General features: G+C 43.0%; 1 protein-coding gene across 2 annotated transcripts in view; it reads left to right on the plus strand.

Moving 5' to 3' along the window:
* PARN (poly(A)-specific ribonuclease) overlaps window positions 1-22,999 on the plus strand; it is a 189,496-nt gene that overhangs the window by 126,637 nt on the left and 39,860 nt on the right. For both annotated transcript variants that reach the window (XM_050774092.1, XM_050774093.1), the window contains exon 22: window positions 14,074-14,263. In XM_050774092.1, coding sequence (XP_050630049.1) covers window positions 14,074-14,263 — 190 coding nt within the window. The remainder of the gene's footprint in view (window positions 1-14,073; window positions 14,264-22,999) is intronic.

The raw sequence follows: 22,999 nt of genomic DNA on the forward strand, positions 1-22,999 counted from the left end.
GACGTTTAGGATCTGCCATTTCACATGATCTAGCAGATCTTTGATTTTACCTTAAATTATTCTTGTGTAGTTGAGACATCAATCTTAATTTTCTCCCATGAAGTGTGAAGAATGTTGTAAATTGCTTAGGTCTTTCAGCTGTCTGTCAACTTCCTCAAGACTGTTAAGTATGGAATTGCTTCCCAAGTCTATTTTAAGTTGTGTTTCGTCTTTTAAAAAAAGAAGGTTTTCATCTGCTTTTTTTTTTCTTTAAGTAATAGTTCTAAACTTTTTTCTGAACTCCCATCTGCTTCTACTTGATGCCATCATAAATTCCTTCTTACTTTCTGCACTTCACTACCCACTTTTTAAGCTACTGTGTCAGCACTTGGGAAAGCCTTTTGTGTGTTGGGCTGGGTGTGAGCACAGTGGCTCTGTTGACTGCTTTGAGGGGCAGGTTCAAGTTGTCATCAGCAGCTTGCATCAGGGTCAGGGAGCTCGGGCTTCACACCCCAGCTCTGCTTTCAGAATCACCATCTTCGGCGGGCCGCTCAACCTCTCTCAGCCCCTGTTTGTTTGACTGTGGAAGTAGAATTGTTACCCACCTTGTGGGGTGATTTTGAGGAGAAAAAGAGCATTGGGCAGATTGTTAGCACTAGTTGGAAGGTCACATCTCTGGCAGGGACATTATCAGGTGCAAGCTCCATGGCCTCTTCTGCTCTTCCTGTCTTCCCAGGTTCCGGCCCTGGTGCTTTTGGGAAGATCCCTCCCCTCCCCCGACCTCGACCCCTTTACAGAGGAAACCGCCAGCTCCCAGGTGCAGCTTCCTGCCCCCAGATTCACAAAGCTGTCCACGCACACACCTCCCTCTTTCTTTGCCTCTGTCAGACATGTGCCCCTACCATGTGCTCCAAGTCCCTTCTCAGGGGCCTTGTGCTACATCTTATCCATGCCCACCCATGGGCAGAATCCCTTCCACCTGTCCAGAAGAACTCCCACAAACCCCAGCTCACCTCTTCTCCCGTATCTTTCCTTCCTTTTCAGAATTCGAAGCATCTGCAGTCACCACCCTTGCCGTGGTTCCTCGCTCACTCTCCTCTCGCTGTGGTCCCCACACCACTGAGCCTGTTCTTACTGAAGACCCACTGACCCCCTTGCCACACCCACCAGGCAGTCTTCTCACCTTGCCTGAGTGCTCAGTACCCTGACTTCTTTGTTTTTTTGGAGACGGAGTCTTACTCTGTGGCCCAGGCTGGAATGTGGAGTGCAGTGGTGTGGTCATAGCTCACTACAGCCTCAAACTCCTGGGCTCACGATCTTCCTGCACAGTCTCCTGAGTAGCTGGGACTACAGGTGTGCACCACCATGCCTGGCTAATTTTTTTTTTTTTAGTGGAAACTGGGGAGTCTCACTGTGTTGCCCAGGCTGGCCTCAAACCCATGAACACGAGTGATCATCTCACCTTGTCCTCCCAAAGTGTTGGTGACTACGGTTGTGAGCCACCGTACCTGGCCTCTTCTTCCTCCTTGAAGCAATGTTTTACTGAATCCCTAGGTTTGCCCTTTTCTTTTTCAGGCCACAGCTTCCCAGGCTCTCATGCCTGCCCTCCCCATCCATATGAGGATTAAAGGCCGGTGCTCCTAAGTTCAGTCTGGAGGCTTCTGTGCTTATTCTGCACCTTCTCCTCAGCAATTCCATCCTTTCTCGGGGCTCGAACCACCTTCATGCCAGTGATTCCCAAATGGATTCTCTCTGCCCTTCCTACATTTCCACCGATGTTTCCCAGGTACTTCAAAGCCACCATCTACCCCATTCCTGTGTTCCCACTATCCTGTTCCCTGGTCCCAGATGGTACAACCCTGCACTGTCCAGGCTAGGACTCGGAGGACTGTGTAGTTTCTCTGTGTCCCCACCTCTTCTATCCTAACAAGCCACTGCCCTTTCTCTTTGTATTACAATTACCCTGGCGTCCTGCTGATCTCCCAGAATCTTTCTCAGGAGGAGGAGATATGACCACAAGGCCCTCCTGACTAAACTCCTCAGCATGGCACACCTCTGCCCATCGCTCCGGCTGCACCGCCAGCCCTTCTGCTTCCTCCCTAGGATTTTCTATTACGGTTATTCATCCTTAGTCTAGACTGTGTCCCTCTCTCAGATGAGTCACCTCGTACTCCTTCTGCCTGGATCACAATTCCCCACCTCCAGAATTTCTACACTATCTGCTCTCCCATCCCTTGTCTCAGGAAAGACCCAAGTGTCTTTTCCTTAGGGAAATTTTTGTGAGCCCTCAGTGTGGTCATTTCTCCATGGGAAACTCCAGAGCAAGCTGCTTTTCTAACCCTCAGCCCACGGGTGATAGTCTGTGCACTCTTTCTCTCCCTGAGTCACTCTCAGCCTCAGCTGCCTAGTTTTAGAAGATGGTTTGTTCATGAATGAATGGATAGATGAACAAATGAACAAGTGAGATTGAAATATGCAGGCATTCATTAATGTCCACCAGAGATTGGTTCCAGGACCCCTGAGTATACCAAAATTCTCACGTACTCAGGTCCCACAGTCAGTCCTGCAGAACCCATGGGTATGAGAGGCCCTCTATATAGGCAGGTTTTGAATCCCTCAGAGACTGTGTTTTCAAAATGTGTTAGGTTGAAAAAATAATCTATATATAAGTGGACCCATGCAGTTCAAACACGTATTGTTCGAGGGTCAACTGTATTTGTTTGGAAAGTAGTTAGCATAGTTCTTTACAAGCATTATAGTAAGTACTTAATAAATGGTGGCTTTAATAATTTTTGACTGACTTCTCAGCCTGTAACCATGAAGAAGAAAAAGAAAAAGAAAAACACCAGGCTGGCTAATCAAAGCAGGGTTCCTTAGTGACATCATTCATTCAATGCTGAGGCAATTGGCTTGGGCCAGTTATAGCCTTGGGAACTTATAGCCTAAGCGGTAGCTCTTCCACCCTCAGTCAGCTTGTTAATAGCTTGTATTTATTGTCACCTTTTCTGCTGCCCCTGCTCATGTTAAAATTATTTCCTACCTAGATTCCTGCCTACTTGGTGTTCCTCTACCAGTCTTTTCGCCTCCTTTACTCTTCCTCCAGATTGCGGGCTTCTTAAGGTCAGGGAATCTCTGCTCCCCACTGCTGCATCCCAGTACCCGGTGCCAGTGTTTATTGAATGAGATGGCTGGGCACAGTGGCTCATGCTGGTAATTTCAGCCCTTTGAGAGACCAACACGGGTGGATCACTTGTGCCTAGGAATTTGAGACCAGCCTGGACAACATAGCAAAATCATGTCTCTACAGAAAATACAACAATCAGCCAGGTGTCGTAGCCTGCACCTGTAGTCCCAGCTACTCAGGAGGCTGAGGTGGGAGGATTGCTTGAGCCCAGAAGCTCGAGGCTACAGTGAGCCATGTTTGCACCACCACACTCCAGCCTGGGGAACAGAGTGAGACCCTGTCTCAAAAATAAATAAATAATAAATGAATGAATGAGATGAATGTTTTAACAGGTGGTTTCAGGAGAGTTGGGAGAAAATCAATTAACTAATTTTGGTCTCGGAAAATTTTGAAATTTATAGTTCAGACTTTTTTTTTTTTTAATGTTTCTTTTGTTTTTTGTTGTTGTTTGGGAATATGCGGGGCAACGGAATGTCTTATACTGGCTTTGGCAAAGTTCTTTTTGTCTGAATTATATATTTGTGATTTAACAGCAGTAATCTTGTTAATTAAGCACCTACTGTGTCTGAGGCCCTGTGGTAAAAGCTTTGTAAGGTAGGTGGATATGTCTGTTTTATGGATAAAAAAGAGAAGTCCAGGGAGGCAGGTAACTCACCCCAGACAACTTAAGGTTTGGGCAGGATTCGAACCCAGGCCTGTGTGGCCTCATAGCCTGTGGTTTTCCCATTTGACTTTGTGGCTTCCCTTTGGGTAGGTTTTAAATAATTAAACAACCATTGTCTTCATGTCTAGTTTGTAAAGACTTTTCTTTGCCACTTCCATGGCCTTAATTGGAGAACTGTAAAGTGAAGTGATACGTGGGAACAGTGGCCGGCATGCATGCCTGTCCATATTTAATTGAGGGGAAGGATGGGGAGGTAGCAGAGTGGAGGGCCTGACTTGTTCTAAGTGACAGAACCAAGATCACACCCTGCCCTGTTCTGCTACATCCTAGTTGGGTGCCAATGGAACTTTCTCTCTGCCTTGTCAGTGAAGCGCTGATAACAGCACCTGCCCTCACCGTGGTGAGGGTCCAGGCAATGGGATCTGTGGAAGCTGTCTGTAGACACCTCGCTGCTCTTGCAGGTTCCTCTGCACTCTGCGTCTCTGTAAGCACGGCCCTTTGAGCCTACTTCCTTTCCTTGGTTCATTTCCTTTCCTTTCCTGAGTGCCTCTCATGGGTCAGGCGCTGTCATGGAGGCCCTGAAAAAGCAGAGAGGAAGGAATGCCGTCCTCCATTATCTTCAGTAGTTCTGTCTGTCCCTTTTATGGGGCTCGGATCTCTTTCACTGCCCTAGTTTCCACTCTTCCAGCCTCAGGACTTTTTAAAAAACATAATTAGCCTTTGTTGGAGAAACACCCATGGTATGAAAGGAAGCATGAAGGACAAGGAATCCCAAGCTCTGGCTCCTAACGGTGTGAGCAGGCAGGTGGGTCAGCCTCTGCTGTCAGTGACGGTGACCTGTTTCCTGCCCAGGCAAAGCTGCCCATTAGAGCCAGAGCCAGGGCCTCCAGTTTCCAGTCCAGGCACTTTTTTCACATACCAGGCTTCAACATGGGATTTTTTAACTGAAAAATGTGTAAGTTTGTATCCTCATGCTGGCTTGTTTTTTCTCTTGAGTAGAAACAGGCTGCCAGCAGACATAAAAGCTGTTTTTATTTATTCATTTATTTATTTATTTACTTATTTCATTTTTTTTTGAGATAGGGTCTCACTGTGTTGCCCAGGCTGGAGTACAGTGGTACAGTCTCGGCTCACTGCAGCCTCAACCTTGCTGGTTCAAGTGATCCTCCCACTTCAGCCTTCAGAGTAGCTGGGACTATAGGTGTGCACCACCACACCCAGCTAATTTATTTTTATTTTTTATGTTGTAGAGATGCGGTCACACTATGTTGTCCAGGCTGGTCTCAAATTCCTGGGCTTAAGCGATCCTCCCACCTTGGCCTCCCAAGGTGCAGGGCTTACAGGCATGAGCCACCACGTCTGGCCTGAAGTTTTGTTTCTTCCTTTCTTCCTATAATCGTATATTGAATTCCTGGAAAACTACTATGGTAAACCCCAGGTGCTACAGAAATGAATAATGTATAATCCCTTCCCTCAAAGGGCACCTGGCCCTGTTTGGGAGACAAATAAATGTGGGAAAACAGAACTGAGATGAAAGGGCTGGACAGAACTGGGTTATTATTGAGGCAAACTTGCTGGTACACTGGCTGGGTGTACCAGCAAGTTTGCACTTTATCTTGAAGATGCTGAAGGGTTTAACAGAAGAGAATGGATCATGTCAGCAGGGGAAGGATGGACTAGAGAGGGTGGAAAGGAAGGCTGTCATTTTCTGGGCTTGCCTGCCCATTTTTACTTCTTTGGGCATGTTGGAAATACCTTCATTTTACCATGTTTCTGTTAGATCACTGATTCCTCTTTGCAACTTAGTATCTGCCTAGTTCCTTAGTTGGGTTGAGGGGAAATACATCTCAGATCATTTTGGAAAATGTTCATAATGACCATTAGGGTTGGGTATTTCTGTTTTCCTTTATTTCTAATATCTTTCTTTAAAGATTTTAAAGTTTGCCCTTTTGCAAAATCTGATAAAACCATCCATTCTCTATATGGTAAATTGGAGAGGCTGTCTATCTGTTGTAAATTTAAACTTGATCAAAACTTTATGGAACATGAAAAAACTTTTGTATCTAATATATTCATATTTAAATAAGCAAACAAACACAAAGCAACCTTTGGTGTCATCCAGGCATGGGGTGACAATCGGAAATGACAGTGTGGTGATTTAGGGCCTCAGGCTGGTGATTGCTCTGAGGGGAATAAGGAGAGGCCATCTTAAAGGGTGTCAGAGAGGGCACCTTTGACATTAAGGCACACGCTGGTATTAGAGGAGTAGGATTTGGGCCTGTGAAGTAGGCAGAGGCCACTCTTGACACACACCACTTCTGATCGTGGAGTAACACACCAGGTTATCACACAGGGACTCCTTCTAGCATTTGCACAAAGCTGTTGGGTGGAGAGATGGACACTCTGCTTCCTTGCAGACAGATGTATGCCTGTGTTAACTCTGCGTGACACAAACCGGGTCCCTTCCAGTGCATGTGGTGTAGTGGAAAGAATGTAGGCTTTGGTTGGGGTCCCAGCCTACACGTGTGTAATCTTTGGGACCTTGGGACAGTCCCTTTTTATGAGTCTCAGTGTCCTTATCTATAAAGCTAGGATAATGCTGACAGGATTTTCTCTGCTAACAGAGGAAATAGCCAATAAATAGTTCTCTTTCTTGGTTTTGTTTTATTTTTATTTATTTATTTATTTATTTATTTATTTATTTATTTATTTATTTGAGACAGGGTCTTACTTTGTCAACTTGGCGGGAGTGCAATGGCACAATCTCAGCTCACTGTAACCTCCACATCCCAGGCTCAAACAATCCTCCTGCCTCACCCCTCCAAGTATCTGGGACTACAGGCATGCCTGGCTAATCTTTGTATTTTAAGTAGAGACAGGGTTTCACCATGTTACCCAGGCTGGTCTTGAACTGCTGGACTCAAGTGATCCGCTGGCCTTGGCCTCCCAAATTGCTGGGATTACAGGCATGAGCCACCATGTCCAGTCCTCTTTGTTGTAACCATTGGATTAATACGAATATAGGCAATTCCCTTAGACATTGAGAACTTGATGTTTGCTGAGAATGGCCATGGCAAAAAATGCAGGACTAATGGTGTGTAACTGCTTGAGCAGTTTCCTAGTACACCCTCCCCAGCCCCAAACAGTTGCTACAATAAACTAGTTTCAGCCCTCTAAGAAGCAGACTGCAAAAACGCCCTTGGCCGCCAAGCAAGGCTGAAGTCTGGCATCTGAGCCACAGTAGACATTTATACCACGTGTCCCACTCAGGGGCTCCACTTCCATGGGACCGAAGACGTTGAAACAGGAGTAAGTTTGAGCTAATCTTAAAGAGACCTTCTCACTTAAGCAGATTGTATTGGAAGTGGCCTTTAGTAGTTGGACAGGGTAAACAATGGAAAAGCCAGAATTTTTTTTTTTTTTGAGTCTCGCTCAGTTGCCAGGCTGTAGTGCGGTGGCACGATCTCGGCTCACTGCAACCTCCACATCCCATGTTCAAGCAATTCTCCTGCCTCAGCCTCCCGAGTAGTTGGGATTACAGGCACGCTAGAAATTTTGTTTGTTTAAAACGTAATGAACATCTGTGAAACTACCACTCAACCAAAGAATTAAAACATTACTAATAAATTACATCTACCTATTATTCTTCTCCTGTCTAGTTCTCCTGATTCCCTTCCAGCACCAGCTATTCTACTGAAGTTTGTGCTGATCATCTTCTTGCTATTTTTTGTTCTCCCTCTCATACACACCCCCACCACGTGTGTATGTATGTGTGTTGTGGGGCGTGAGGGGGATTGCATTTATCATTCACCGTTACATCACTGAGATTCATCCATTTTATTCTGTGTAACTGTAGTTCACTCATATTTTCTCTTAGACAGCATTCCATTGTGTGAATGTACCACAGATTTGTCCGTTTACCCAAGGATAAGGATTTGGAGCCCTCCCTCTCTTTCTCTTTCTTTTTAGCTGTTATGAACAGTTGTTTTTTGAAAACTCTAGTATTGATCTCTTATTATTCATGAGTGAAATTGCAGGGTCGTAGGGAGTGAGAATGATCACCTTTAAAACACTGACTTGTTTTCCAAAATGGTCGTACAACCACTGGGGATCCTGTGGCTCTATACCTTCCCAATAATTGGTATTAATGTTTTTGTAATTTTTGCCAGCGCAGTAGGTATAGAGCCATGTCTCGTTATAGTCATGATTTGCCTTTGTCTGTGGCTGAGCACCTCTGCGTATGTCCACTGGCCTCACACACCTCCCCCTGTGCAGTGACTGTACGTGCTTCTCATGCCTTGTGCCCACTTTTCTGCAGTTGTTTCCTTACTAATTTGTGGCTGTTTTTATGTATTCTAGTGCTAATCCTGTCAGCTGAATGTCTTACAGATATCTTCTCCCAGTTTATAGATTGCCTTTCTTCCCTTTAAAGTGCCTTCTGATGGACAAAGGCTTTAATATTAATGTAGCCAAACGTATTGATCTTTTCTTTTATGCCTATCCTTTTTTCTATCTTCGTAAATTCTTTCCTACTTCAAGCTCAGAAAGATACTCACTTATATTTTCTTTTCAAGTTCTCAGAGTTTGCTTTTGACATTTAAGCTCTTCATCCATCTGGAGTGAATTTTTCGGCATGGTGTGACTAAGAATCCAATTTCTTTTTTTTTTTTTTTCCTATGGATAAACAATTTTTCCAGCTTTTCCTTTTCCCGACCGTTCTGTCACAAATCAAAGTTTCACAGATGTATACGTGTTTTTCTAGGCTCTTAGAATTCTGTACCATTGGTCAGTTTATCTCAGCACCATTACTCCACTGTCTCAATTCCTATAGCTTTCCAATAGGCTTTTTTACCTAGTAAAGCAAGTCCCCCTTCCCATTCTTTTTTAGAAATGTCCCAGCTATTATTGGCCCTTTTGTTCTAATTTTAGAATTCATCTTTCAGGTTTCCCAGAATAACTGAGGTTTAATTGATGTATAATAAAATGATGTACAGTTCTGTGCCTCAGCAAATGCGTGCAGTAATGTAATCAGCACTGCAATCAGGATATAGAATAGTTCTGTCACCCTCAAAATGCCCTCCCGCTCTTTGTAGTCAACTTCCTCTCCCATTCCAGCCCCAGCACCAGCCCCAGGCTCTCACAACCACTGTTGTTTTCTACTGAGATTTTTTTTTCTTACTTTTAATTTTTTTCAATATTTAATTAAAATGTTGGAGGCCAACTCTGGACACACTGCCTATGAGTTAGCCCTGTTCCACAGAAGCTGTTTAAAAAATAAAATGTTGGAATATTTTTGCTGGAGTTGCAGTAAATCTATAAGTCAGTTTAGGAAGGAATCTATATCTTATGTTGTCTTCCTGTTCATAAACATAATGCATCAACTTAGTTAGAAAAGTCTTTGATTGACAGTAGTGGAAAGTTCTTAAAAAAAAAAAGTGTAAACATTTTAAGTAATTCCTTAATACAGGAAGCATTTTATAAGCTAATTGTCTACATAAACAAAATGCATATAAATACACAGCAGACATGTGGCAGTATTACATTGTTAAAATGTGTGTGTCACGCGCGCCACATCCTGGTTCCAAGCCAGCTTTGTTGCTTACCTACAAGACCTCGGGCAAGCTGTTTAGTTTCTCCGATGCTCAGTCTCTTTATTTGTGTGGTGACTAGAACATCCGAAGATTAAATGCTATGCTGTGTGCAGTGTCAAGAGACAATGGACCAGGCACAATGAAGCTGGAGTGGTTGAGACTCTTATGTGAGGGAACTGCTCCCACTCACCTCCAGGGAAACAGGGAGGACTCTTGGCACGTTTGGTTCCCCAGTGGCTTTCACAAAGTGGCAAGACGGATAGATTGCCTTGAATCATTTCCCTGACAAATTTGGAAAAGGTTAGTGTTACCCAGCAGCCTGCTACATGCTGCTTCTGACAGGGGAGCTGGAATCGCTGGAGGACACAGTTGACAGCCAATTCATTTTGCTGATTCATCCATTAGAGGCGTGGCTTCGAGCCAGAGCTTGGCTTCTAGATTAAAGGCCAAGAGCTGCAAAGCTGCTGGGACTCGAAGGAATGCTGGTAAATTATTGCCACGTGGAGGCCAGCAGTGAAAAGCAGACTGTTATTTATTTCCCCTTTTAAGTGATCCTAAATTCCAAATGTGCTCAGATAAATTCCCTCGCCATGGTTAGGGAGTTGTTTGTAACATTTGTCTATCAGCTGGGAGCTGAATTATTGAAAACAATCAGATACCATTAAATAGATTGTCTCAGCTCCTCTATGACCCTGTCATCACCTTTGCTTTCATGGGGAATATTGACCCAAGCCTCCTCTCCTACTTGGTAATCCAAATTAAACTTGAGAGAAGGATTTTTTTCGAGGTAGGGTCTTGCTGTGTTGCCCAGGCTGGAGTGAGTACAATGGTGCACTCATGGCTCACTGCAGACTTGACTTCCTGGGCTCAGTCGATCCTCTCACCTCAGCCTCCCTAATAACTGAGACTATAGTCTCAAGTCACAACATCTGGCTAATTTTTGTATTTTTTTTGTAGAGAATGGGGTTTTGCCCCATTGTCCAGTCTGGTCTCGAACTCCTGGGCTCAAGCAGTCCTCCTACCTTGGCCTCCCAGAGTGCTGGGACTCTAGGCATGAGCGACCACACCTGGCAACAGAGGGATTATTGCAGGTGTCATCCCTTTTGGGTGTGCTTGCAAAATAAACCTTTTAGATTAAAGGATGCAATAGCCAGGCCGGGCACGGTGGCTCACACCCGTAATCCCAGCACTTTGGGAGGCCAAGGCAGGCAGATCACTTCAGCTCAGGAGTTTGAGACCAACCTGGCCAACAAGACGAAACCCTGTCTCTATGAAAATTACAGAAATTAGCCGGGCGTGGTGGCGTTCGCATGTAGTTTCAGCTATTCAGGATGCTGAGGCACGAGAATCACTTGAACCTGGGTGGTGGAGGTTGCAATGAGCCTAGATTGTGCCACTGTACTCCAGCTTAGGCAAAAGAATGAGACTCTGTCTCAAATAAATAAATAATATATTAATAAAAATAAAGAACTTTCTTAAAAAAAATGAGATGGAAGAAAATCCAGGAGATGCTCATTGGTTAACAGTTAGTACAGAATAATGATGGTAGAACCAATGGGTTCTCATATATCCACATTGATAGATGAACATATTTTAATCTATCACAAGCTTAGGGAATCACAAGCTTACAGGGAAATCACCACTACATAAATCTGGTATGTGACAGGGTGACCTTTAAGAGAGGGTGGAGATTGTGTCTTGATTTACCAAATACCTGACATAGTTCCTGGGACAAAAACACTCAGTAAGCAGTTACCACATGGAAGAATGGGTGGACAATGTTTACTGAATATAACTTGTTGGGAGGCTGGGTAAATGAGTGAAAAAATAACAGAAATATGACACATTAAAAGTAAGAAAAACAACTGTTCCAAGGAATAAGATTTTCAGGAAAGGATCGTATTTCTGTGGCTCTCTGATATGAGTAACTTTACTCAATAGCATGTCTCCAGAACCTCCTGCTTTCACCGCTTATCTCCTGAGTGAGGCAGAGCATGCTGTTTTGAGCTCACATTTCAGTAACTCACTCGACTTCTATGGGAGACATTGTATAATATGAACATTCTCTAGCACTTTTTTTTTTAGACATGGGGGGTCTCACAGTGTTGCCCAGGTTGGTCTTCAACCCCATGGGCTCAAGTTATCCTCCCGCCTTGGCCTCCCAAAGTGCTGAGATTACAAGTGTGAGCCACTGTGCCCTGCCTCTCTAATACTTTGAGGTTTTTATTTTCTTGTTCTCTTTAACTCTAGAGTGAATATTTAAAAGTACACAAACTTCTTAGTAAAAATTTGTGTTTTCTGAAGAAGTAGAGTATTTTCCTGTTTTGTTCTGTTTTTTAGATAACTAAATATTTAGGGCATGACATTCCAGAAACCTTTGTTGCACTAAGTTTTAGTGAAATCTGGCCTAGTTGAAGATTAAAATGTGTCAAGTGCCGGATGTGGGACATCTGCCTCTCATACAGTTGTCTTTCCCTCTGTTTTAAGGTCCCTGGTAAACTGGATTCCCTTGTCCAGTGCCGACGTGTCCAAAGCCTGCATGCTCGTCACCAGCACTGTATTCTGCTCTGCATTCAGTCACATCATTTTTATTGAGAACTATTCCATATGCAGGGGTTTTCTAGGTGCAGGTAGACAGATTCTGTTTCTGACATCATGGCACTTTGCAGCTACCAGGTACAAGGCAGCCGTGAACAGTGTGGCCAGGCTCTTATGGTCTCACTGCCAGTGTGGGTAATAGTTGTTGGCAGTGATAGTGGGCTAGGAATGCATATGCCCAAACTGGAAGCCAGAAGTAACAAATGGGCACCAAGGGGCCATCATTGGTTCTCACTCCCATGCTGCCATTGTGATCTATCCACAGCAGCCTCAGAAGAGGGGGCAGCATGGGATCAGAACACAACTGACCTGGCCTTAGTCTGAAGCATTAACACCAAGGGGGGATTAAGCCCCAGCTTTCAAGTACCCCTGCCAGCCAGAGCGCATTATGGAGAATTAGCAGTCTTTTAAGGCGGAAGGAGCAGAGGCATGTCCTAAGTATTGTGCAGCTGTCTTAAATTTGCAGAGTACATGGGAGCTAAGCTATGAGGATGCAAAGGCATAAGAATGATGTACTTTGGAAACTCCTGGGGAAGGACAGGAGGGGGCGAGGGATAAAAGACTGTACATTGGGTGCAGTGTACACTGCTCAGGTGACAGGTGCACCAAAACTCAGAAATCACCACTGAAGAACTTTTCCATGCAACCACATACCACCTCTTCCCCTATAACTACTGAAATAAGATAAATAAAATACAAAAAAAAAATGCATATGTAGTATAATTCCAGTTATAGGTAGCTCAAGAGAAGGCAAAATTAAGCCCTGATGATAGCAGTGGTGACAGCAAAGTTATCAAATTGAGGAAGATAATGCCGTAATTGTGCTATACATCTGAGGTGCCTTCGTCCAGTGAAGGAGGGGTGGGAGGTTGTCTAGAAACAGGCATGAGGGTGAGGGGGATGTTCTTTATCTTAATTCGCTTGATGGACGACACGTGGGTGTACGAATTTGTTTAAAACTCATTGTAACAAAACAGGTAATAAAGCCTGATAGTTTAAAAAAAAAAAAAACAAATTAAATAACAAAATGAAAATAATAAAGCACTTCCAAAAAATTTTTTTTGCGGAGTCCAGAGTGAGGTGCAGAGTGATAAGGAGGACCCTGGGCCGGGCGCGGTGGCTCACGCCTGTAATCCCAGCACTTTGGGAGGCCGAGGTGGGTGGATCATGAGGTCAGGAGATCGAGACCATCCTGGCTAACATGGTGAAACCCCGTCTCTACTAAAAATACAAAAAATTAGCCAGGCATGGTGGCGGGTGCCTGTAGTCCCAGCTACTCGGGAGGCTGAGGCAGGAGAATGGCGTGAACCCGGGAGGCGGAGCTTGCAGTGAGCTGAGATCACGCCACAGCCTGGGCGACAGAGCGAGACTCCGTCTCAAAAAAAAAAAACACACACAAAAGAAGGACCCTGGTATTAGGGTTTGGGGAACCTAGTTTTGCATCTTATCCCTGCCACTTACCCAGGGGTGGTCTGCAGCAAACCCCTGACCTCTGTGACCCTGCTTTCTCACATGTGAAAACATTTCCTCTCTTACAAGTGTACTATGAAGATTAGATATAATGCATGTAAAACACTGCACACAGACTTACAGATCTTCAGTGTATGACACAGTAATCACCACCACTGGCAATACTGTTTTTTGTTGTCATTTTATTTTAGGAAAATAGTGAGGGTTTACAGTTTTTCCTTAGTGTTTTGTTTATTTTCATTTTGTTACTCTGAAAATGAATAATATCCAAATAGTAATGTTGACTGCAAATATTTTGAAAATTAGTATTTTACTTACATCATTATGGTTCTTTACAGTTTATAAAGCACTTTCACACTGAAAAGGAGATTGGGGAGCAATGACTTTTTTTTCCAGATGAGAAAACTCAGACTTGAAGAGTTTACAGGGTGTACCCAAGGTCATTTGTCTTCCAGGTGGCAGAACCAGGGGTCAGACCTCAGGCCTGATGGGGCTCCTTTGACCACCTTAGGCCACATTTCAAAAGTGGTATCTTTGGGGCTAGGCCAGACTTTAGTAAGCATTTTTTTTTTTTCTTTTCCTTGTAGCTGTCAATACCAGCAAATATGCAGAAAGCTATCGGATCCAAACCTATGCTGAATATATGGGGAAAAAACAGGAAGAGAAGCAGATCAAAAGAAAGTGGACTGAAGATGGCTGGAAGGAGGCTGACAGCAAACGGTTAAACCCCCAGTGCATACCCTACGCCCTGCAGAATCACTATTACCGCAACAATAGGTAAGGGCTCTCAGCTGTTCATTTAAAAGGCCAGAGTTCTAGCAATTTCTTGTTGCTTCTTATAGGATCGTAAGTACTAAATCTGACTTTTGAGAAAGATGGCGTTTCTAACTTTTCACATCATTTCAGAAATGACTACGACCTGAATTCCCTGTATTTTAGAGACTGCTTTATAGACCACAGCTATTTTGGTTAACCCTCACAAAACCTCTTTGAGGTAGACAGGATTTTTTTTTTTTTTTTTTTTTTTGAGACAGGGTCTCATTCTGTTGCCCAGGCTGGAGTGCAGTGGCACAATCACAGCTCACTGCAGCTTCGACCTCCTGAGCTCAAGTGATCCTCCAACCTCAACCTGAGTAGCCGGGACTACAGGTACGCACCACCACGCCTGACTAATTTTTGATATTTCGTAGAGATGAGGTCTCACTATATTGCCCAGGTTGGTCTCAAATTCCTGGATGCAAGTGATGCTCTCACCTCGGCCTCCCAAAGTGCTGTGATTACAGGTATGAACCACTGTGCCTGGCCCAGGATATGTCTTATTCCCATTTTAGGGATGAGGAGATGGAGGCTCTGTGTCTTCTTCAGTAGTTCTGTGAGAGAACCAGGATTAGAACTGAACTCATGTGTGTCTCATCCCTTGCTCTTCTCAGTAGAACTGCCTCTGCCTGATCTCCTGAGCTTTCAGATCCTATGGATACTGAACCATGTGCCTACTGTAGAAAGAATGCTTGACTCACACTTCCTTTTACCACCCATAATCCTCCCTGTAGAAGATAAATGCTGGCAACATTTGGTATCTTTGTGAAACTACAAAACACATATAGAAAATGGGAAAAATGTATACATATATATGTTCATTATAGAAAATTGTGAAGGCCGGGCGCAGTGGCTCAAGCCTGTAATCCCAGCACTTTGGGAGGCCGAGACGGGCGAATCACTAGGTCAGGAGATCGAGACCATCCTGGCGAACACGGTGAAACCCCTTCTCTACTAAAAAAATACAAAAAACTAGCCGGGCGAGGTGATGGGCGCTTGTAGTCCCAGCTACTCGGGAGGCTGAGGCAGGAGAATGGCGTAAACCTGGGAGGCGGAGCTTGCAGTGAGCTGAGATCCGGCCACTGCACTCCAGCCTGGGCGACAGAGCCAGACTCCGTCTCAAAAAAAAAAGAAAACTGTGAAGTTTAGAGCAATGTGAATTTACAAGAGAAAAAAATGAACCATAATCCCAACACCCAGAAGCAATCACTGTTAATATTTCAGATTGCCCTCTATACTTTAAAAATGGTGTTTTAGAGATTAAAGAAATTGAGGTATGATTAAGATAAAATAAAATGCAGAGATTGTAAATGTTTAGTTCAAAGAGTTTTAACAGTTGTATGCAGTCATATAACCTCCAACCAAAGCGAGATACATAACATTTCTATTTCCCTTGAATTTCCTTATGTCCGTTTTCAAACAATCCCAAATTCCCACTACAATTCCCATGACCCTAAGCAACCATTTTTAAATTTTTACCACTGTAAGATTAGTTTCACCTATTCTTGGAATTTATAAAAAATAGAATCGTTTGGCATTGTGTTTACCTTTTTTGCTTAATATATTTTTAAAATTCATCCTTGATATTGCGTCTCAGTAGTTTTTTTAAATCGTTGAGTAGTATTATGTAAATGTGCAACATTTATTTTACCCCCGTTCTCTTGATGGTGGACGTTTGAACTGTTTCTCGTTTGGGGCTATTATCGGTAAGGCTGCTGTGAATGTTTCAGTAAGAGAATTTTTTTTGTCTGCGTATGTAGGAGTAGAATTATTGATTTTTTTTTTTTTTTTTTTTTTTTTTTTTTTTGAGACGGAGTCTCGCTGTGTCGCCCAGGCTGGAGTGCAGTGGCGCGATCCTGGCTCAGTGCAAGTTCCGCCGCCTCCCGGGTTCAAGCCATTCTCCTGCCTCAGCCTCCCTAGAAGCTGGGACTATAGGCACCCGCCACCACACCTGGCTAATTTTTTTGTATTTTTAGTAGAGACGGGGTTTCACCGTGTTCGCCAGGATGGTCTCGATCTCCTGACCTCGTGATCCGCCTGCCTCGGCCTCCCAAAGTGCTGGGATTACAGGCTTGAGCCACCGCGCCCGGCCTGAATTATTGATTTTTAGGATAAGTATGTGTTAAACTTTATTAAAAGCAAAGAAACAGATCTCCAAAGTGGATATAGCATTTTATAGTATGAGTTTGATATGCCATTTTATTGTGTGAATTTTATTTAGTCCACATCCTTGTCAGCATTTCATGCTGTTAATCTTTTATAATTTTATTCATTTATTTATTTATTTATTTATTTATTTATTTATTGAGACAGGTCTTGCTCTTTTTCCCAGGCTAGAGTGCAGTAGCGCGATCTTGGCTCACTGCAACCTCCTTCCTGGGATCAAGCGATTCACAGGCCTCTGCTTCCTGAGAAGCTGCGACTACAGATGCGCACCACCTCACCCAGCTAATTTTTGTATTTTTAGTAGAGATGTTGTTTTGCCATGTTGGCCAGGCTGGTCTCGAACTCCTGACCTCAAGTGATCCATCTGCCTCGGCCTCCCAAAGTGTTGGGATTACAGGTGTGAGCCACTGCACCTGACTGTCAATCTTTTAACTTTAGTCATCTTAGAGGGAATGAAACAGTATTGCATTGTGGTTTTAATTTGCATTTCTCTGATGCTAATGATATTGACTACCATTTAATGTTCTTGTTGACCATTGAGGTGGCTTTTTAAGTCTCTTGCCCTTTTTAAAATTGGGTTGTCTTTTTGCTATTAACTTACAGTTCTTGTACATAGTCCAGATACATAGCCTTTGTCAGATGTTTGTGCTGCATGTGTATTTTTTTGATTCTGTGGTTTACCTATTCATTTCTTTGTGATGTTTTTAAATGAGCACATATTTCTGATTTGTTCTTCTTTCCTTTTGAGGCAGTCTTGCTTTGTTGTCTAGGCTGGAGTACAGTGGTGCAATCTCAGCTCACTGCCACCTCTGCCTGTCAGGCTCAAGTGATTCTCGTGCCTCACCTTCCGGAGTAGATTACAGATGTGCACCACCACACCTGGGTAATTTTTGTATTTTTAGTAGAAACAGGGTTTCACCATGTTGCCCAGGCTGGTCTTGAACTCCTGGCCTCAAGTGATCCGGCAGCCTCGGCCTCCCAAAGTGCTGGGATTACAGGTGCGAACCACCACATCCAGCCAGATATCTTTTATTTTCATAAAGTCTTGTTTATTAAGTTTTTCCTTTTATTGTTAGTGGATTCTCCCCCCACCCCCCCAAAAAATATTTGCCTACGCTAAGGTTGCAGTGATTGTCTCTTCTTTTTGTTTTTTTGGTAGAAGGTTTGTAATTTTACCTTTTACATTTAGGTCATGACCCATTTCAAATTAATCGTGTATGTGGAGTGAGATATGGAGATCAGGGTTTATTTTTTCCCATATGACTGTCTGGTTGTTCCAACAACATTTTAACAATTTGTTTAAAAGAGTTTTCTTCCTTTATTGGTTTGACTCACTCAGCCACCCAAATAGCTGGGGACTACAGCTACTTGCCACCACTCCTGGCTAATTTAAAAAATTTTTTTTGTAGAGACAGAGTCTCACTGTGTTTCCCAAGCTGATCTTGAACTCCTGGGTTCAAGTGAACCTCCCGCCTTGACCTCTTAAAGCGTTAGTATTATAGGTGTGAGCCACCAGGCCTGGCCTGGCCTGGAATTGTTTCTTAAATGTCATTTTCAAACTGTTTGCTGCTTTTGTATAGAAATATAATTCATTGTTGCTGGGCACAGTGGCTCACACCTGTAATCCCAAAACTTTGGGAGGCCGAGGCGGATGGATCCCCTGAGGTCAGGAATTCAAGACCAGCCTGGCCAAACAGTGTCTCTACTTAAAATAAAAGAATTAGCCAGCTGTGGTGGCAGGTGACTATAATCCCAGCTACTCGGGAGGCTGAGGGCAGGAGAATCACTTGAACCTGGGAGGTGGAGGTTGCAGTGAGCCAAGATAGCGCCATTGCACTCCAGCCTGGGGGACAAGAGCAAGACTTCATCTCAAAAAAAAAAGAAATATAATTCATTGTTATATATTGACTTCATGTCTTGCAACCTTTTTAAATTCAGTTATTTGTTCTAATAGGATTTTTAAAAATATTCCATAAGGTTTTCTATGTGCACAATTACGTTGTATGCTGTTCACAAGTTTTACATCTTTTCTAGTCTTTATGTCTTTTATTTATTTTTCTTGCCTTATTGCACTGAGTAGCACCTTTAGCATATGGTTAAATAGAAATAGAGAGAGTGGATATCCCTGCCTTGTTTCCAGTATTAGGGAGGAGAAGTTCAATGTTTCCCCATTAAGTAAGATTTTAGGTTGTTCATACACATTCTTTTTCAGATTGGGGAAGTTGCTTTCCATTTCTAGTACGTTAAGAAATCATTCAACATCACAAGTGGATATTGAATCTTTTCAGGTGCTCTTTCTGTATCTTTAAAAATTGTCTTATGGGTTTTGTCTTTTATTTATTTATTTTTAATATTTCTGAGACAGGGTCTGTTGCCCAGGCTAGAGTGCTGTGGCATAATCATAGCTCATGGCAGCCTTGAACTCCTGGGCTCAAGGAATCATCCCACCTCAGCCTCCTGAGTAGCTGGAACTACGGGTGTGCACCACCACACTTGGCTAATTTTTTTATTTTTGTAGAGACAAGAGTCTCACTATGTTACTCAGACTGGTTTTGGACCCTTTGGCCTCAAGAGATCCTCCCACCTCCCAGAGTGCTGGTATTAGGTAGCTGTGCACCTGGCCATCCTTTATTTTGTTAAAATTTTGAATTATACTAATTGATACTTGAATGTTTAATCAGATTTATATGCCTGAAAGAAATCCCACTTGGCTGTAAAGTGTTATCCTTTTAATATGTTATTGGATTTGATTGCTGATATTGTGTTAAATATTTTTTGCATCTCTGTTCATGAGGAATATTAAACTGTAATTTTCTTTTCTTTTCTTTTCTTTTTTTGAGATGGAGTCTCGCTCTGTCGTCAGGCTGGAGTGTGCAGTGGCGCAATCTCGGCTCACTGCAACCTCCGACTCCCTGGTTCAAGTGATTTTCCTGCCTCAGCCTCCCGAGTAACTGGGATTACAGGCACACACCACCATGCCCAGCTAAATTTTTTTGTATTTTTAGTAGAGACGAAGTTTCACCATGTTGGCCAGGACGGTCTCGAACTCCTGACCTCGTGATCCACCCGCTTTGGCCTCCCAAAGTGCTGGGATTACAGGTGTGAGCCACTGCGCCCAGCCTGTAATTTTCTATTTTTGTCAAGTTTTGGTATCAGGGTTATGTTGATCTCATAATAATAACTATTATTATAATAATAATAATATTATTATTATTTTTGTTTGTTTGTTTGTTTGTTTGTTTAGACAAAGTCTTGCTCTGTTGCCAGGTTGGAGTGTAGTGGTGCAATCTCGGCTCACTGCAACCTCCAACTCCCTGGTTCAGGAGATTCTCCTGCCTCAGCCCGCCGAGTAGCTGGGATTACAGGCATGTGCCATCACACCCAGCTAATTTTTTGCATTTTTAGTAGAGACCGGGTTTCGCTGTGTTGGCCAGGCTGGTCTCGAACTTCTGACCTCAAATGATCCACCTGCTTTGACCTCCCAAAGTGCTGGGATTACAGGTATGAGCCACCACACCTTGCCTATTTTCTTATACTTAGTGTTTGCGTCGTATATTTTTGTTCAGTCTTTTTTTTTTTTTTTTTTTTTTTTTTGAGACGGAGTCTGGCCCTGTCGCCCAGGCTGGAGTGCAGTGGCCGGATCTCAGCTCACTGCAAGCTCTGTCTCCCGGGTTCACACCATTCTCCTGCCTCAGCCTCCCGAGTAGCTGGGACTACAGGCGCCCGCCACCTCGCCCGGCTAGTTTTTTGTATTTTTTAGTAGAGATGGGGTTTCACCGTGTTAGCCAGGATGGTCTCGATCTCCTGACCTCGTGATCCGCCCACCTCAGCCTCCCAAAGTGCTGGGATTACAGGCGTGAGCCATGGCGCCCGGCCCTTGTTCAGTCTTTACTGGTAACTGGTTTGTCTTTATAATGAAAGTGTGTTTCTTATAAATTGCGTATAGCTGGCTCTTGCTCCTGACAATCTCTGCCATTTATATTGAACTAATGTTGAGGACAGATCTGCCTCCCATCTTGTGGTTTGTTTCCTGTTTGTCCTGTTTCTTCTGTGTCCCTCTGTTCCTCTTACTCTACTGCCTTTTGGTTGAATTATGTATTATTTAGTATTTGCTGATATTTTATCATCCCATTTTATCTTCTCTATTGACTTTTTGCTTATACCACTTTGTGTTGTTTTTTAAAGTCATTGTTCCAGATTGGTGGTTGGTAAACTACAGCTCTCAAACCAAATCTGGCCCATGTGGCTCACATGTTTTTATAAGGTTCTGTTGGAACACAGCCTTGCCCATTCATTTATTTTTATTTTGTTTTATTTAAATAATTTTTTTATAGAGATGGGGTCTCGCTATGTTACCTGGACTGGTCTTGAACTCCTTGGTTCTAGTGATCCTCCCACCTCCGCCTCTCAAAGTGCTGGGCTTACAGGCACAAGCCACTGTGCCCAGCCACCCATTCATTTACATGTTGCCTGTGGCTGCTTTTGAGTTACAGTGGCAAAGTTGGGTAGTTATGACAGAGACCTATGGCCCCCAAAACTCAAAATGTTTACTCTGTGACCCTTTAGAGAAAGGTTGACCCTTGCTGTGGAATTATACTGTCCAAGACGGTAGCCATTAACCACATGGCTATTGAGTACTTGAAATGTTGCTAGTCCAAAATGAGATGGGTTGTGAATATAACTACGCACCAGATTTTTTTTTTTTTTGAGACAGAGACTACACACCAGATTTTGAAGAATGTAAACTATTAATCATTGTTTACATGCAGATTACATGTTGAAATGATAATATTTTTGATATATGAGGTTGAAATATTAATTAGACTTCATTTTCGTTTTTAAATGGTAGATATTTGAACATTTTTAATTATATACCTGGTTACATTACATTTCTATTGGCCAAGCACTACTCTAAGATTACAATATGCATCTTTCAAGTATCACAGTCTTTTATTTTTATTTTCTCTTTTTGTTTTTGACAGTCTGTCTTCAAGCAAAAAATGTACTACTTCATGAACAGTGTGAGACTCTTAACAGTATATTTCCAATTACTCCCTTCCCCAATCCTTTGCGATCTTTTATCTTATAATTTACTTCTACATATTGTATGAACCCCATAGATACATTAGTGCTTTTATTCATTTTCTTTCTTTTTCTTTAAACAGTTATTAGTCTCTTAAATAAAATAAGGGATTAAAGTATGGGGGAAATGGCATAGATATAAATTTAAAAATTCAGGCATCCATAATTAGAAAGGTACAGTTAAGATTCGGAGGGCAGCATTATGTTTGAGAGGAAGACAGGCACTGCTCTGTGACTCACTTCTATTTGCTTTAGAGAATTGACTCTGAGCCTTTGGCAGAGCTGGTCACAGCAGTCAAGCTTCTACACGTGGCCGTTAGCAGTGCTGCTAGAGATGAGCATCCATTTCTTTTGCTGTTTGCACTGGTATTGTAGCAGTGTGCTTCTTTTCTTTCCTGTAATAGATTCAGTGTCCAGAATATTCAAGCACTTTATAGTTAACAACTGGAAAAAAAAAAGAGGGCTTGGGTTCTGGAGAAACTGGACTGAACATCAGTTTGCTGTGAGAGGGAGGAAGATTTGGTTTGGTGGTGTGGGATCTGAAGAAATACAGGGTAGCATAGTGTTTGGAGAATACTCCTCTACAGTCGATGCTGAAACATGTAAGATCTCACTAATAGGTACTTAGTCCCCATAAGCCAGCACCAACACTCACAATATTCCTGAAAGATAGGTGCTATTACTATTCCCATTTTATTAATACTATAATGTTCTCTAATTAAAGGGAATGATTTTTTAGAGCCACTTTGCACTGATAGAGATTTTAATCAGTCATGCCCTTTGGTTACTTGCTCTTTGGTTTATCTCAACTGATGGGAAAATCCCACTGGCTGGTCTCTTCCCTCTAGCCTTTCCTTTCTACGAGACTAAATTTCAGCCTTCCTTGAAAATTGAGTAGCTCTTGGAATTCCTGCTAGGTAGGAAATGCTAATGCATATATCAAAGCTACGGTTTTTGGATTCCATATGGTTTTCATCTGCAGCTAGTGGTTTCTGAAAGTAACTGAATATATGTATTACATTAGAAAGTGAGGAAAAAGCCCTTTAGGAAGGAGAATTCTGATTCACCGGACCATATTCCAGGACCCATTGCCTTGTCAAAGTGCTTACATGTTTATGCATCAATGGGCCTGTGGAGCAAGTGTTTTCTCCCTTCCTACTGAAAAATGCCTTAAAGACAACAGAAGCCGTAGGGCGAGTGGACAGGGAACTGACTTATCAGGCAACCAGAAGCCAAGAGTTCCAGCTTAGGCTCTGCCACCACCTAGCACCTCGGAAAAGACTCTTCGTTCTCTCTTCCCTTCAGTAAATACCCATGAAGAGCCCAGCATGTGCCTCTGTTTTCTCATTTTAAATGAGGCATTTTGGTGGAAAGAATGCTGAAGTCCCTTCTGGCTCTTAAATTCCAAATGCTTTTATACTGTGCACAGTGTGTAGGGCATGACGTGGA

Source organism: Macaca thibetana, chromosome 20 (assembly GCF_024542745.1).
Source record: "Macaca thibetana thibetana isolate TM-01 chromosome 20, ASM2454274v1, whole genome shotgun sequence".
In the NCBI taxonomy this organism is placed as follows: Eukaryota; Metazoa; Chordata; class Mammalia; order Primates; family Cercopithecidae; genus Macaca; species Macaca thibetana.